The 17016-nt window shown below is 41.2% G+C and overlaps 3 protein-coding genes across 3 annotated transcripts; all 3 read left to right on the plus strand.

Moving 5' to 3' along the window:
• The first annotated feature begins 1613 nt into the window (after window positions 1-1613).
• LOC115570848 (zinc-binding protein A33-like) lies at window positions 1614-4475 on the plus strand. Its single transcript, XM_030399609.1, has one exon. It carries the CDS (start codon window positions 1629-1631, stop codon window positions 3021-3023), a length of 1395 nt encoding a protein of 464 aa, XP_030255469.1. The 5' UTR covers window positions 1614-1628; the 3' UTR covers window positions 3024-4475.
• Window positions 4476-5914: 1439 nt separating this feature from the next.
• LOC115571445 (nuclear factor 7, brain-like) lies at window positions 5915-7477 on the plus strand. The gene is made up of 2 exons (XM_030400873.1): window positions 5915-5923; window positions 6019-7477. Exons 1-2 carry the CDS (start codon window positions 5918-5920, stop codon window positions 7420-7422), a joined length of 1410 nt encoding a protein of 469 aa, XP_030256733.1. The 5' UTR covers window positions 5915-5917; the 3' UTR covers window positions 7423-7477.
• A 4337-nt stretch (window positions 7478-11814) lies between these two features.
• LOC115571404 (nuclear factor 7, brain-like) lies at window positions 11815-14478 on the plus strand. Its single transcript, XM_030400812.1, has 2 exons — window positions 11815-11952; window positions 12048-14478. Exon 2 carries the CDS (start codon window positions 12066-12068, stop codon window positions 13452-13454), a length of 1389 nt encoding a protein of 462 aa, XP_030256672.1. The 5' UTR covers window positions 11815-11952; window positions 12048-12065; the 3' UTR covers window positions 13455-14478.
• Window positions 14479-17016: the final 2538 nt, after the last annotated feature.

The following is a 17016-nucleotide window of genomic DNA, read 5'->3' on the forward strand; positions in this document are numbered from 1 at the left end:
AAACTTTATGTCAAATTTCAGTCCAGATTATAAAGTTTTGAAACAATAAAACCAAAGTTTTATCACACATATGAAATGTTTCTAATAAAATACATATATTGAATTATTGAAAATACTGTAAATGTCTCTTTATTCCCCTTTTGTAATAAAATAATAAAGTCTGTTTTCAGTCTCCATCAGTTGAACTCTGCTGTCAGTCGTCTGTTCAGTTAGAGGAGGAGTCGTTCTGTATTTAAGGTGGACGTCTCAGTTTGGGTTCATGTGATGTTGACTGAAGAAATGAATCTCTGATGTTTCTCCCTTCATAAAGGGTCAAAACTTCAAATATTATCATGTGAGAATGAGAAAATTGACCAAACAATGAATGAAGACAATATGTGACCACTGTGTGATGTCTTCTGCCTAAGGAATCACTCGGAGCAGTTCAAGTTTGACAGCAGGTTTATTGGGAACCTGGCTGATAGGAAAATGGATCAGTAATGGATCTTTGTTTTGACAGGACAGCACAAGCTCGGTCTCTACAGTCGATCTTTCCCCGGTCTAAGGAACACCCAGAATCCTACAATTATATTTCATGCAATACAATGTTCACTGTGATCATAAAGTGGATTTGGATTGAAATAAATGAAATAAAAGCAGAACATTAGTATAAATGTATAAAAGTAGACAATACAATTACTTCACTCTGAACAATTACCCATTTTACAAATATAGAACTATACTATACTATATGTATTTATATATATACGTCAAAGTAAACTTCAGCATGCACAGGGGGCTTGATTTTGGGTTGTAAACAGTTGCATCTGTCTTCAGTCAGTGTGACTAAACTCTCAGTCTCTTTCTGAGGACAAATTAATACTAAGTGAACAAAACAGACTCTGTGTGAACATAACTGGTCAACAGAAACAGCTGTTTCACTGCTTCCTATCTTTCAATAGAACAAATATTGTGATCTAAATATCTCAGTGTGACTCAATCTGAATACTTTCATACAGATTGTCATTATTTAAAATTAGCCATGTTGAATAAGTGGTTGTATTTTTTTTTTTAATCAAGGCTGGACAACAAATAAACAGAACATGAAGATATTGGTGTTAAGTTAATATATTTTGAGGTTAATATTTCCTCTTGACAAGTTTCAGAAAATGATGAACCTTTAATATAAGTAAAAATATAATAGAGAACATCATCCGGCATCAACAGCAACAGCATCAACAAGAATATCACATTATATTTCCAGCAATAAATCAGTACTTTGGACTGAAACACTCCTTTGAATCACATGTGAACCAACAGTATTCAGCAGAGGTCTGACAAAGATCCGCCCTCACCTGACTCACCTGAGACAGACCAGGAAACAGTTTGTTGTGTGTGTGTGTGTCTCTTCAGTACAGAACCACAAACAGACGATCAGATCCACCTTCAGACTGAACTAACAACGTCCTCTGAGTGAGTTCATCTACAGGAGAGAGGAGGAGGAAACTACAACACTGGAGAAGCTCAACACTGAAGGTGAGTGTGACCAGAACCAGAACTCAAAGTAAGCTTCAGTGAAGTGAAGGAGGAAGTGGAGCTGTGACTGACTGTACTCTCTGCTGTGTTGACAGCGTCACTCAGAGACTGAAATGGCTTCCAGGTTAGAGGAGGATCTCTGCTGTCCGTTGTGTCATGGTGTCTTCAGAGAGCCTGTCGTTCTGTCATGTAGCCACAGCTTCTGTAAAGACTGTCTGGAGAATTGTTGGACAGAGAGACAAAAACCTGAGTGTCCAGTTTGTGAGAGAAGATCTTCAAAGGAAATACCACCTGTAAACCTGGTGTTAAAGAACTTATGTGAGATCTTCTTACAGGAGAGAGATCAGAGAGCTTCAGAAGGTATCTGCAGTTTGCACTCTGAGAAACTCAAACTCTTCTGTCTAGACCATCAGCAGCTGGTGTGTCTCGTCTGCAGAGGCTCAGAACAACACACCAACCACAGATTCAGACCCATCGATGAAGCTGCACGACAACACAAGAAGAAACTTCAGGAAACTCTGGAGCCTTTAAAGAAGAAGTTAAAGCTTTGTGAAGAAGTTAAAGTGAAGTTTGATCAGACAGCAGAACACATGAAGGTCCAGGCCCGACACACAGAGAGGCAGATTAAGAATCAGTTTAAGAAGCTTCATCAGTTTCTAGCAGAGGAAGAGGAGGCCAGGATGGCTGCACTGAGGGAGGAAGAGGAGCAGAAGAGTCAGATGATGAAGGAGAAGATGGAGGCTCTGAGCAGAGAGATAGCAGCTCTTTCACACACAGTCAGAGCCACAGAGGAGCAGCTGAGAGCTGAAGACGTCTCATTCCTGCACAGCTACAAGGCTGCAGTGGAAAGAGTCCAGCAGCGCCCCCTGCTGGAGGATCCACAGCTGCCCTCAGGAGCTCTGATAGACCAGGCCAAACACCTGGGCAACCTGAGCTTCAACATCTGGAACAAGATGAAGGACATGGTCTCCTACACTCCTGTGGTTCTGGACCCAAACACTGCTAATCCAGAACTCATCCTGTCTGAAGATCTGAGCAGTGTGAGAGGAGGAGAGAGACAGAAGCTTCCTGATAATCCAGAGAGGTTTGATTATTACAGCTCTGTCCTGGGCTCTGAGGGATTTAACTCAGGGACTCACAGCTGGGACGTTGAGGTTGGAGACAGTACAGTCTGGATACTGGGTGTGTGTGCAGAATCTGCTCAGAGCAAGGCAAGCACAGTGTCTGGATTATGGAGTATAATGTCATCCAATGATCAATACTTAGTAGAGTCACCATCAGCTCCAGCAACTTTTCTCGGAGTGCAGAAGAAGTTCCAGAGGATCAGAGTGAATCTGGACTGGACCAGAGGAAAGCTGTCGTTCTCTGATCCTGATACTAACACACACCTGCACACCTTCATACACACTTTCACTGAGAGGATGTTTCCATTCATTTGCACTGTGGATGAACTCCCACTGAAGATATCACACCTCAAGGTGTGTGTGACAGTGGAACAGAGCAGTTAAAGAAGTATTTCATCTCTGGAAAGACGGCCCTAAAATAAAACTTTCTCTCTCTGCAGTAGAAAGTCAAATATTTTGATTCAACTTGATGCTACATGCAGAGAAAACAGAGTAAAAGGGCTGTAGTGTTCACTTCTACACAAAGGTAGAAAGACTACAACAACCAGAGTGCACAGCACTGCACTGGATTAGACAGGGCTTGATTTTGGCTCAGACAAAGTTCTGAAAGAGGAGACAGCGAGGCGGCTGGATGGTGACGAACAATGTTGTGTTGCAGCTTATCATATCCACAATGTTGTTTCTTTAAAGATGTTATTGGTCACATTCAGGCTCTAAATGTGGTGTTCCATCTCCTCCTTCCATCACAATCATGTCACAACACTGCTGTTGATCCAATCATCTGCCCCATCAGGTGGTTGCCAGTTTGTGCACTACCTGACGTTACTAACACTATCTGTCTAAACGTTAATTTTTTTCCCTACAAACTGGCAACTCGGCAAACAGACACCACATGATACAAACTGTGGTTGGGCCTTGTATTACAAGAGGCAAAATTAAGTAGTGTTTATGCAACATTAAAAGGGAGTTTTGGATTAAATGTGGTTATCAATAATAATGAATGATTATCAGGGATAATTATTAATTATGATAAATAATATGATCCAATTGAAGTTAGATCATCTCGGGGCACCACTCTTGAAGAAGGGAAAATATAGCCGATTCAATAAATTTAGTCTAATAAAAAGGCAATAAAGTGTTTATAACTCTGATTAATAATAAACTTAATGACTACAACCAAATTTATCATAACAGCTAGTAATGGTTGAAGGATTTTGGAGATCTTGAGTGTAGAGTAAGAGAGGAAGAACAAGGAAGGTGCTGGAGTTTTGACTATCTGATCAGAGGGGAGTCTGTCACTCTGACCAATTGTAGGTCAAAGTTGAATTTTGCACCTATATGTGAAGAATGGGAATTCTGGGACACTGAGTTCAGTTCAGAGTCCATTTTGAGATCCAAAATGAATGACTTTATCTTTGGGTCCCAACACTGTGTTATACTATTGGCTGACAAACCTCATTAGAAGCTGAATCAACTGTCAGAACTCTAACACAAAGATAATCAGAGCAATTAATTTGGACCTGACAAACATTTTAAAATTGTTTATTCACGATCATAATAATGTTTTTAAGGAAAAGAGGGACTTTTAATCTGCACCGTTCTACGAGCTCTGTAGACGTTTTATTTCTAAAATGATCTGTTAATATAAAAGTGTCGTCAACATGTTTTTATTTAAATCAAAAATCACTGACTTCAAGTAGTTAAGCTTCACCTGCTCCTCCTGCCGTCTCATCATTCAGAAAACACGTATGTCCATTTTTTCTGTTTTGTTTTGTCTGACAGTTTGCTTTGTGTTTCTATTGTCGACCTTTTCATGACTAAAATGATTTCTTAGTTTCTGATCTCTCTCTCTCTCTATGTCTCTCTCTATGTGTGTGTGTGACTATGAAAAACCCGATTTAAGAATGGGCCAAAATAAATAAATCAAATAATAACTGCATGTTTTTTTGGTCAGATCCAAATACTTTGTTCGAAATTTGAGTCCATATTATACATTTTTCACGAAATATTTGTAATAATATGAATATATTGAATGATTAAAAACACTGGAAATGTCTCTTTATTCCCCCTTTGATGTAATAAATTAAGGAAGTCTGTTTTCAGTCTCCATCAGTTCATCGAGAGAGGAGAAGTCGTTCTATATTTAAGGTGGACGTCTCAGTTTGGGTTCATGTGATGGTGTTGACGGAAGAACTGAATCTACCTCTGCTGTTTCTCTCTTCATGAAGGGTCAAAAATACAAATCTAAATATGAGAGAAAAAGAAAATTAAACAAACAATGAATTAAGACAATAGAATAAATTAAAACGGAAACATAAATGAAGTGACAGTGAGCTCCAGACATGTTTGAAAGCTGCCTGGATGTGATGAGTTGTGCAGGTTTTCTTTCTGCACCTCTGGGTTGTGCGGCCTGCAGGAGGCAGCAAACATCAGCTCTGGTTACATTTACAGCTCAGAATTATCTATTAGACAACAAACCAAGATCAACAAGATGTTTTCTGATTTAGATGACAAACAACCTTTTCCAACACACAGAGCTTCTCCGGAGAGAAAAATGGTTTTAAATTCAACAGTTTTTTGTTTTGTTTTTCTGGCAATTACAACGTTGATCTGAATGAGCAAGGCTTGATGTTCTCCTCCACACTCTGCATCTGAACATATAAAATGACTGACGGACACTTTTATAGAATCTTAATTGTTTTTATTAAAACTGTTAATTAACTCTTGTCCTGCCTCTCACTCACTCTCCAATATTTTGCTATTGAGATATGATTTAAAAATAAAAATTTAATTGTTGTTGAAGTAAAAATAATTTCAGCATCCTTCATCCAGGAAGTAACGTTGGTGAGTAAATGAGATAATTACGTCGTTATGATAAAGTATTTTCATGTGAGCAGATAATAAAAACCCCCTAAGTTCTCCACCTCCAGACTCTCCTCATCTGTCACCAACATATAACTTCAATCAGAAGACAAAGATCCTCATTGGTTGATGTTGGACTGAAAAACTCCCCTGAGTCACATGTGAACCAACAGCATTCAGCAGAGGTCTGACAAAGCTCCGCCCTGACCTGACTAAGACGAAACCAACCAGGAACAGTGTGTCAGTCTGTGTGTGTTTGTGTTTGTGTGTGTGTGTGTGTGTGTGTGTTTGTCTCTATACTATAGATCCACAAACAGACGATCAGATCCACCTTCAGACTGACCTAACAACGTCCTCTGAGTGAGTTCATCTACAGGAGAGACGAGGAGGAAACTACAACACAGCAGACGCACACAATGAAGGTGAGTCAGACTTGAAACAAAACTGAAAGTAAACTTCAGTGAAGGTATGGAGGAATTGGAGCTGTGACTAACTGTACTGTCTGCTGTGTTCACAGCGTCACTCAGAGACTACAATAGTTTTCAGGTTAGAGGAGGATCTCTGCTGTCCGGTGTGTCATGATGTCTTCAGAGAGCCTGTCATTCTGTCATGTAGCCACAGCTTCTGCAAAGACTGTCTGCAGCGCTGGTGGACAGAGAGAAAAACACGAGAGTGTCCAGTTTGTAGGAAAAGATCGTCAAACAACCAACCACCTGTAAACCTGGCTTTAAAGAACCTGTGTGAGACCTTCTTACAGGAGAGAGATCAGAGAGCTTCAGAGGATGTCTGCAGTCGACACTCTGAGAAACTCAAACTCTTCTGTCTGGACCATCAGCAGCCGGTGTGTGTCTGCAGAGACTCAGAACAACACACCAACCACAGATTCAGACCCATCGATGAAGCTGCACGACAACACAAGAAGAAACTTCAGGAAACTCTGGAGCCTTTAAAGAAGAAGTTAAAGGCTTTTGAAGAAGTTAAAGTGAAGTTTGATCAGACAGCAGAACACATAAAGGTCCAGGTTCGACACACAGAGAGGCAGATTAAGGATCAGTTTAAGAAGCTTCGCCAGTTTCTAGAAGAGGAAGAGGAGGCCAGGATGGCTGCACTGAGGGAGGAAGAGGAGCAGAAGAGTCAGATGATGAAGGAGAAGATGGAGGCTCTGAGCAGAAAGATAGCAGCTCTTTCACACACAGTCAGAGCCACAGAGGAGGAGCTGAGAGCTGAAGACGTCTCATTCCTGCACAACTACAAGGCTGCAGTGGAAAGAGTCCAGCAGCGCCCCCTGCTGGAGGATCCACAGCTGCCCTCAGGAGCTCTGATAGACCAGGCCAAACACCTGGGCAACCTGATCTTCAACATCTGGTACAAGATGAAGGACATGGTCTCCTACACTCCTGTGGTTCTGGACCCAAACACTGCTCATCCAGGCCTGATCCTGTCTGAAGATCTGAGCAGTGTGAGACGAGGAGAGAGACAGAAGCTTCCTGATAATCCAGAGAGGTTTGATATCTTGTGGTCTGTCCTCGGCTCAGAGGGCTTTAACTCAGGGACACACAGCTGGGACGTTGATGTTGGAGACAGCATATTCTGGTCACTGGGTGTGTTAGCAGAGTCTGCTCAGAGGAAGGGAGAAAAACTGTCTGGATTATGGAGAGTAAAGTTATACAAAGGTAAATACTCAGTGCGGTCACTACCAGCTCCATCCACTGATCTCGTGGTGCAGAAGAAGCTCCAGAGGATCAGAGTGAATCTGGACTGGACCGGAGGAAAGCTGTCATTCTCTGATCCTGATACTAACAAAATCCTACACAACTTCACACACACTTTCACAGAGAGGATGTTTCCATTCATTTGGCCTGTGGATGAACTGAAGATATCACCCCTGAAGGTGTGTGTGACAGTGGGACAGAGCTGGTAAAGAAGTATTTCTTCTCTGGAAAGACGGCCCTTAAATAAAACTTTCTCTCTTTGTAGTAGACAAATATTGTTAAACTTGATACTACATGAGCGGAGAAAACAGAGTTAAACGGCTGTGGTGTTCACTTCTACTCAAAAGGTAGAAAGACTACACCACTCAGTGTATATCGCTGCATCAGATTGGACAGGGCTTGATTTGGCTCAATGAAAGTTCTGAAAGAGGAGACAGTGAGGTGGCTGGATGGTGACTGTAACATATTGCAAGTTCAAGAAGTACCACATCCGCCAACCAACGGCACCATATGTGGGTCATCTGATAACTGCTGATGGGCTCAAGCCAGACCCAGCTAAAATCAAAGCAGTGCAACACATGTCGCAACCAACTGACAAAGATGGCATTCGCCGTTTTCTGGGCTTTGTTACCTACCTCTTAAAGTTCATGCCGAACCTCAGTGAAGTGGACGCTCCACTACATCAACTTCTAAAGGGTGATGTGGAGTTCGCGTGGCAACCACTGCAGCAGAGAGCCTCCGCCAGACTCAAGGAGTTGTGCACGCGTCCACCAGTGCAACCCATAGCCTTCTCGTCCAGGTCACTGACTGATGCAGAAAGGCGCTATGCGCAAATTGAAAAAGAGATGCTCTGTCTTGTCCATGCCTGTGCGGAGTTTCACAGCTACATATTTGGCACGCATGTCACGTTGTTCCTCTCGAAGACATCTTCAAAAAAAAACTGCTGCTGTCCACTCCAGTGCGCATCCAGAGAATGCGTCTTCGCCCACAGTGGTACGACCTGACAGTTAAGTACAGGAGAGGAAAAGACATGGATTTGCCTGACACGCTGTCCAGAGCACAGCTTTCAGAGTCAAACCAGAGATCGATTGACTAGAATGTGTCTCCATGCTCAGCTTTGTCTCAGTCAGCAACCAAAAATACACAGAACTGAAGGAGTGCACACAAGAGGAGCTAAGCTGTCTCCTACAGACAATTCAAAGTGGCTGGCCTGAACGCATACAAGATGCACCCGTGCCTGTACAGCCGTAGTGGGACTCAAAAAGTCAACTTGCTTTGTCTGATGGACTCATTTACAAAGGATTACGCATTGTGGTTTCCCCCAATGTGGGGGAACATGCTGAATCTCATTCACCAGTCTCATCAGGGGATGGTGAAAAGCAAACAGCGAGCACATGAAGTGCTTTACTGGCCAGGCAGAAGTGCAGAATCTGAGGAGGTGGTCAGAAATTGCAGCAAGTGTGCTGACTTTCAAAACAAACATACCCTCAAACCAACGGAAACGCCCAAGCTGCCATTTGAAGAGGTGGCATAAGATCTGTTTGAGTTTGATGGAAAACAGTACATTCTGCTGGTGGATTACTACTCAAAGTTCATTGAAGTGGATGAGCTAAAGGACATGAGAAGCCACACTGTCATAGAGACTCTGAAAGCTCAGTTTTCTAGACATCGTATCCCGTCCTTGCCCCGGTCAGATAATGGCCGTCAGTGCACCTCAGAGGAGCTGTGTGATGTCATGACTCATGTGTGTCCTAGCAGGCTGCCGTACGAATGCGCGCAGCACGGAAGTAAACAACACAGTTCAGCTCTATGTTTATGTGTTGTTCTTTCAGCAATACATTGATACAGTGATGAACAATATTGTGTTGCAGCTTCACAGTGAAAAAACTATAATATCTGTATCGGGGCACCACCCTTGAAGAAGCGAAAAGTTAGCCAATTCAATAATTCAGTCTAATAAAAAGGTACCAACCGGTTTATAACTCTGATTAATAATTAACTTAATAATTACAACAGAATTCACCATAACAGCTAGTAATGGTTGAAGGATTTTGGAGTTTTTGACAGTGTAGAGTAAGAGGAAGAACAAGGAAGGCGCTGGAGTTTGCTTGAAATGCAAGGCAGTAACAGCCAGATATAACTTCTACGTATTACAGGGCCGGTTGCACGCTGTGAGTAACAGGAAGAGCATTATACTGTCATCAAATTATGACAGCTTGACTACAGTGTATTGAATACCGGATATTCAAATGCTGACCTGTAATTCTCACTTTTTCTACAGAGAACTTTCAACTTGAATCTATAGCAGCAGTAGCAAATGGCTCAAAGTTGCAGTTAATAACCTAAAGGTTTTTGGTTAATGAAATGGGATTTGAATTTGATTGATAAATAAATACTCATCACACTGCAATTTTTGTAAGTATAAATCAACGTCTATTCCTGTAGTAGACTAGTGATTGAATGTAAAGAATTTTGGCTAAAGGGTTCAAGATGTGAGTCTAAAATTTTAGCACTGTCCAAATTATGCTGAAAGTAATATTGCACATTTATGAATGATTACCAACAGTACATTTCCTCACACGGGGCACCATTATGTTGATGCCTCACAAGGGGCACCATTATGATGGGTCTTGCATTACATGAGGTACACTTAAGTAGTGTTTATGCAACATGATAAGGGAGTTTTAGATTAAAGTTGGCGATCAATAATAATTAATGATTAACAGGGATCATTATTAATTATGATAAATAATATGATCCAATTTACATCAGATAACCTCGGGGCACCACCCTTGAAGAAGAGAAAAGATAGTCAATTCAATCATTCAGTCTAATAAAAAGGTAATAACGTGTTAATCACTCTGATTGATAATTAACTTAATAACTACAACCAAATTTACCATAACAGCTTGTAATGGTTGAAGGATTTTGGAGTTCTTGACAGTGTAGAGTAAGAGAGGAACAACAAGGAAGGTGCTGGAGTTTTGACTATCTGATCAGAGGGGGTCTGTCACCTTGACCAATTGTATCTCAAAGCTGAATTTTGTACCAAGGTGTGAATAATGGGGAATTTGGGGACACTGAGCTCAGTTCAGAGTCTATTAAGAAATTCACATTAAATGACTTCATCTATGGGTCCCAACACTGTGTTATATTGTTGACTGACAAACTTTGTTAGAAGCTGAACCAACTGTCAGAATTCTGACACAGAGTTAAACAGAACAATTAATTGGGACCTAACAAACATTTTAAAATCGTTTATTCACAATCACAATAATGTTTTTTCAGGAAAAGAGCGACTTTTATTCTGCACCATTCTACGAGCTCTGCAGATGTTTTCAATATTCACAAAACACATATGTTCATTTTTTATGTTTTGTTTTTGGTTTGTTTGACAGTTTGTTTTGTGTTTCTATTGTCAACCTTTTCATGACTAAAATTATTCCTTAGTTTCTGATCTCAGTGTGTCTGTCTGTGTGTGTGTGTTATTATCATGTATCAATAAATTAGCCTATTTTATAAAGCTGACATTATCTCGCTACTTTTTATGATCTAGGTAACACAACTGTGTGTATTGTATCTGTGGTTCTGTGTCTGTTTTTATCAAATGAAAAATATAAATAACTCAATCAACTCAAATGATTCTTCTGTGGACAAAAGTACAAAACAGAATCTACTATACATGATTACTCTTAACATTACTGACGAAAATTGAAAAAAAAAAACACATTGATTCTCTGACACAATGTCATGTTTGACCCACTTCTGGAAGAGTGTTGGGTCCAATCTCGTGCATCGAAAGGTTAGAGGAGTTTGACTGTAGCTGCTCACCTAGAAGCAGATAACAGCATGAAATGGTGAGAACCAGCTGGCTGTGTCGTCCTCTCTCTGCTCCTCAGCCTCACAAACATTAAAACACTTCACACAAGAAGAGACAAACACAGTTACCTGCTGTTGTTGACTGAAACATGACAGGTGAGCAGTTAACTGTGTTCCACTGGATGCTTGCTGTAAACTTTCTCAGTCTCTTACTGAGGACAAATGAATATTAAGTGAACAAAACAGACTCTGTGTGAAAGTAACTGCTCAACAGAAACAGCTTTTTCACTGCTTCCTGTCTTTCAATACAACAAATATTGTGATCTAAATATCTCAGTGTGGCTCAATCTGAATACTTTCATACAGGTTGTTATAATTTAAAATGAGTTATGTTAAATAAATGTTTGTAATTTGTTTTTGGATTGAGGCTGAACAACAAATAAACAGAACATGAAGATATTGGTGTTAAGTTAATATATTTTGAGGTTAATGTTTCCTCTTGATAAGTTTCAGAAAATGATGAACCTGTAGTATAAGTTATGATATAATAGAGAACACTACAGTTCAGGCAGTGCTGGTGCTGGTTCTGATTGGACTACAGGCCCTCCACAACATCAACAAATGTATCAGATTACATTTACAGCAATGAATCACTAGTTTGGACTGAAACACTCCCCTGAGTCACATGAGAACCAACAGCATTCAGCAGTGGTGTGACAAAGCTCCGCCCTCACCTCACTCACCTGAGACAAAACAGGAAACGGCTTGTGTGTGTTTGTGTGTGTGTGTGTGTCTCTTCAGTACAGAACCACAAACAGACGATCAGATCAACCTTCAGACTGAACTAACAACAACCACTGAGTGAGTTCATCTACAGGAGAAAGGAGGAGGAAACTACAACACTGCTTCACACACTGAAGGTGAGTCCAACTAGAACCAGAACTCAAAGTAAACTTCAGTGAAGTGAAGGAGGAAGTGGAGCTGTGACTGACTGTACTCTCTGCTGTGTTGACAGTGTCACTCAGAGACTAAAATGGCTTCCAGGTTAGAGGAGGATCTCTGCTGTCCTATCTGCTTTGACATCTTTAAAGATCCTGTCATCCTGTCATGTATCCACAGCTTCTGTAAAGACTGTCTGCAGAGCTGCTGGGAAGAGAAAGAGATCAGAGAGTGTCCAGTTTGTAAAAGAAGATCTTCAAGGGACAAACCACCTTTAAACTTTGCTTTAAAGAACCTGTGTCATACATTCTTACAGGGGAGAGATCAGAGAGCTTCACAGGATCTCTGCAGTCGGCACTCTGAGAAACTCAAACTCTTCTGTCTGGACCATCAGCAGCCGGTGTGTCTCGTCTGCAGAGACTCAGAACAACACACCAACCACAGATTCAGACCCATCGATGAAGCTGCACAACAACACAAGAAGGAACTTCAGGAAACTCTGGAGACTTTAAAGGAGAAGTTAAAGGTTTTTGAAGAAGTTAAAGTGAAGTTTGATCAGACAGCAGAACACATAAAGGTCCAGGCCCGACAAACAGAGAGGCAGATTAAGGATAATTTTAAGAAGCTTCACCAGTTTCTAGCAGAGGAAGAGGAGGCCAGGATGGCTGCACTGAGGGAGGAAGAGGAGCAGAAGAGTCAGATGATGAAGGAGAAGATGGAGGCTCTGAGCAGAGAGATAGCAGCTCTTTCACACACAGTCAGAGCCACAGAGGAGCAGCTGAGAGCTGAAGACGTCTCATTCCTGCACAACTACAAGGCTGCAGTGGAAATAGTCCATCAGCGCCTCCTGCTGGAGGATCCACAGGTGCCCTCAGGAGCTCTGATATACCAGGCCAAACACCTGGGCAACCTGAGCTTTAACATCTGGAACAAGATGAAGGACATGGTCTCCTACACTCCTGTGGTTCTGGACCCAAACACTGCTCATCCACGACTCATCCTGTCTGAAGATCTGAGCAGTGTGAGAGGAGGAGAGAGACAGAAGCTTCCTGATAATCCAGAGAGGTTTGATTATTACCTGGTTGTGCTGGACTCTAAGGGCTTTAACTCAGGGACTCACAGCTGGGACGTCGAGGTTGGAGACAGTAAAGCCTGGTCACTGGGTGTGTGTGCAGAGTCTGCAAAGAGGAAGGGACGCATACTATCTGGATCATGGAGAATAAAGTTATGCAATGGTCAATACTCAGTGTGCTCACCATCAGCTCCAGACACTGATCTTGTAGTGCAGGAGAAGCTCCAGAGGATCAGAGTGAATCTGGACTGGAACAGAGGAAATCTGTCGTTCTCTGATCCTGATACTAACACACACCTACACACCTTCACACACACTTTCACTGAGAGGATGTTTCCATTAAATAGCACTGGGGATGAACTGAAGATATTACCCCTGAAGGTGTGTGTGACAGTGGAACAGAGCAGGTAAAGGAGTATTTAATCTCTGGAAAGACGGCCCTGAAATAAAACTTTCTCTCTCTGCGGTAGAAAGAGAAATAGTTTTTAACTTGATGCTACATGAGCAGAGAAAACAGAGTAAAAGGGCTTTGTTGTTCACTTCTACTCAAAAGGTAGACAGACTACAACACCCAGAGTGCACAGTGCTGCACCGGATTGGACGGGGCTTGATTTTGGCTCAGAGAAAGTTCTGAAAGTGGAGAAAGTGAGGCGACTGGATTGTGACAGACAATATCGTGTTGCAGGCTCTAAATATGGCGTTCCATCTCTATCACATTCATGTCACAACACCGCTGTTGATCCAATCATCTGTCCCCTCAGGTGGTTGCCAGTTTGTGCACTAGCTGACTTTACTAATGCTAGCTATGTAAATGTTAATCTGTTTCCCCACCATCTGGCAACTACGACACACAGACACCACATGATACAAACTGTGTTATACTATTGGCTGACAAACCTCATTAGAAACTGAACCAACTGTCAGAATTCTGACAGAGATAAAAAGAACAATTAATTTGGACCTGACAAACATTTTAAAATCATTTATTCACAATCATAATAATGTCTCATTATTCAGAAAACACGTATGTAAATTTTTCATGTTTTGTTTCTGGTTTGTTTGACAGTTTGCTTTGTGTTTCTATTGTCAACCTTTTCATGACTAAAATGATTGCTTAGATTGTGATCTCAATGTGTGTGTGTGTGTGTGTGTGTGTGTGTGTGTGTGTGTGTGTGACCATGAATAACCAAATTTAAGGATGGTCACAAATAAATGAATAAATAAATAACTTAATGTTTATTTGTTCAGACCTACAGACGTTTTTTTTAAATTTCAGTCCAGATTATAAAGTTTTGAAACAATAAAATCAGAGTTTTATTACACATATGAAATGTTTGTCATAAAATACATATATTGAATGATACTGTAAATGGCTCTTCGTTCCCTTTTTGATGTAATAAAATAACAAAGTCTGTTTTCAGTCTCCATCAGTTGAGCTCTGCTGTCAGTCGTCTGTTCAGTTAGAGGAGGAGCCGTTCTGTATTTAAGGTGGACGTCTCAGTTTGGGTTCATGTGATGTTGTTGACTGAAGAAATTAATCTCTGATGTTTCTCCCCACATAGAGGGTCAAAACTTCAAATATCATTTTGAGAGAATGAGAAAATTAATCAAACAATGAATGAAGACAATATGTGACCACTGTGTGATGTCTTCTGCCTAAGGAATCACTCGGAGCAGTTCAAGTTTGACAGCAGGTTTATTGGGCACTTGGCTGATAGGAAAATGGATCAGTAACGGTTCTTTGTGCTGACAGGACAGCACGAGCTCGGTCTCTGCAGTCGATCTTTCCCCGTTCTGAGGAACACCCACAATCCTACAATTATATTTCATGCAATACAATGTTCATTGTGATCATATAGTGGATTTGGATTGAAATAAATGAAATAAAAGCAGAACATTAGTATAAATGTATAAAAGTAGACAATACAATTACTTCACTCTGAACAATTACCCATTTTACATATATAGAACTATATATATATATATATATATATATATATGTATATATATATATATACGTCAAAGTAAACTTCAGCATGCACAGGGGGCTTGATTTTGGGTTATAAACAGTTGCATCTGTCTTCAGTCAGTGTGACTAAACTCTCAGTACCTTACTGAGGACAAATTAATTAATCAAATCTCTCTGCAGTAGAAAGTCAAATATTTTGATTCAACTTGATGCTACATGAGCAGAGAAAACAGAGTAAAAGGGCTGTGGAGTTCACTTCTACTCAAAGGTAGAAAGACTACAACAACCAGAGTGCACAGCGCTGCACAGGATTAGCCAGGGCTTGATTTTGGCTCAGACAAAGTTCTGAAAGGGGAGACAGCGAGGCGGCTGGATGGTGACGAACAATGTTGTGTTGCAGCTTTTTTTCCCCCACAAACTGGCAACTACAACAAACAGACACCACATGATACAAACTGTGGTTGGGCCTTGTAATACAAGAGGCAAAATTAAGTAGCGTTAAAAGGGAGTTTTGGATTAAATGTCATCCAGGGTTTTTGGTTGGCTCGGCTGGCGATGGATTTGCTAGCGCTGACGTCCTCCGTGCATTTGTTGATGTCGGCTGACTCAGACATGGCATACTCATCTATGTTGATGTGATATTTGTAAGTGGCAGCTGCTTTAAACATATCTTAGTCAGTACACTCAAAACAGTCCTGTAGTGCCTCCATAGCCTCCTCAGACCTCACCCTCACCTGCCTCACCGTAGGTTTTCCTCTGATCAGCAGTGGCCTACATGCTGGAATTAGCATAACAGATAAATGGTCTGAAGAGCCAAGATGGGGGAGGGGGGCTGCTCTGAATGCATCATGGTTGTGTAAACCATGTCTAATGTATTCACTCTCCTAGTTGCACAGTCCACATGCTGGTGGAAATGTGGGAGAACTGACTTCATGTTGGCCTGGTTGAAATCCCCAGCGACAATGAAAAAGCCCCCAAGTATGAGTAGATTGCAACTCACTGATAGTCGGTATGGAAATTTCATGGCCTCTTTAGTGTCAGCGCTGAGGGGCACATACACAGCAGTGATGGAAACTAAGGTAAACTCCCTGGGCAGATAGAATGGTCTGCAGTTTACATTCAATAGCTCAATGTCCGGTGAGCAATGGCTTGAGACAAACTTAGCATTTTTACACCAGTTGTTGTTGATGTAAATACATAGACCACCCCCTTGGGATTTACTGCTGAGTGCGCAGCTCCTCTGAGCACGAAATGTAGCCAGTCCCTCGAAGCTGACAATATTGTCTGGGATTGATGAGTTTAGCCATGTCTCTGTCAGAATTGTTGCGCAACAGTTCCTCGTCTCTCGTTTATTTGTTAATTCCAGCTGCAGATAATCTATTTTGTTCTCCAGGGAACGAACAATTGAGAAGAAGATAGATGGAAGTGGCGTTTTATAGGGGTTAGCTTTTAGCTTAGCAGTTAGTCCTCCCGACAGCCACGCTTCTGCCTTTGGTCACAACACCTCCGCTTGCTACTCTGTCGGCTTGTGATGCTAGGAGAATTCATAACAACTGGGTCTTGTCAGCGTAGAACTATGAGGCTATGTAAACACTTCCAAGTAGTCGTGTCTATGAAACTGAAGTCACTGGATGATCATAATCCCAGCAAGAGATGGCGATCATATATTAATTTATAGAATTTTTTGCTGATTTTTGGCATCCTCGTTGGCTTTTTGATACAAATATTCTAAACTATCATGAGCCAGTGTAGCTGCAGCTGGAGAGGGCACCACTGTTTTTGTTTTTTGACGCACGGAGCTGCTCTGGAGACAAAGATGGTTTTAAATTAATTGTTTTTTGTTTTTATTTTCTTGCAATTACAACTTTGATATGACTGAGCTAAGGCTTGATGTTCTCCTCCACACTCTGCATCTGAACATACAAAATGACTGATGGACACTTTTATTGAATCTTAATTGTTTTTTATGTTCCCAGTCAAAGAATGACCACACTTCCCTGCACA

Source organism: Sparus aurata, chromosome 20 (assembly GCF_900880675.1).
Source record: "Sparus aurata chromosome 20, fSpaAur1.1, whole genome shotgun sequence".
In the NCBI taxonomy this organism is placed as follows: Eukaryota; Metazoa; Chordata; class Actinopteri; order Spariformes; family Sparidae; genus Sparus; species Sparus aurata.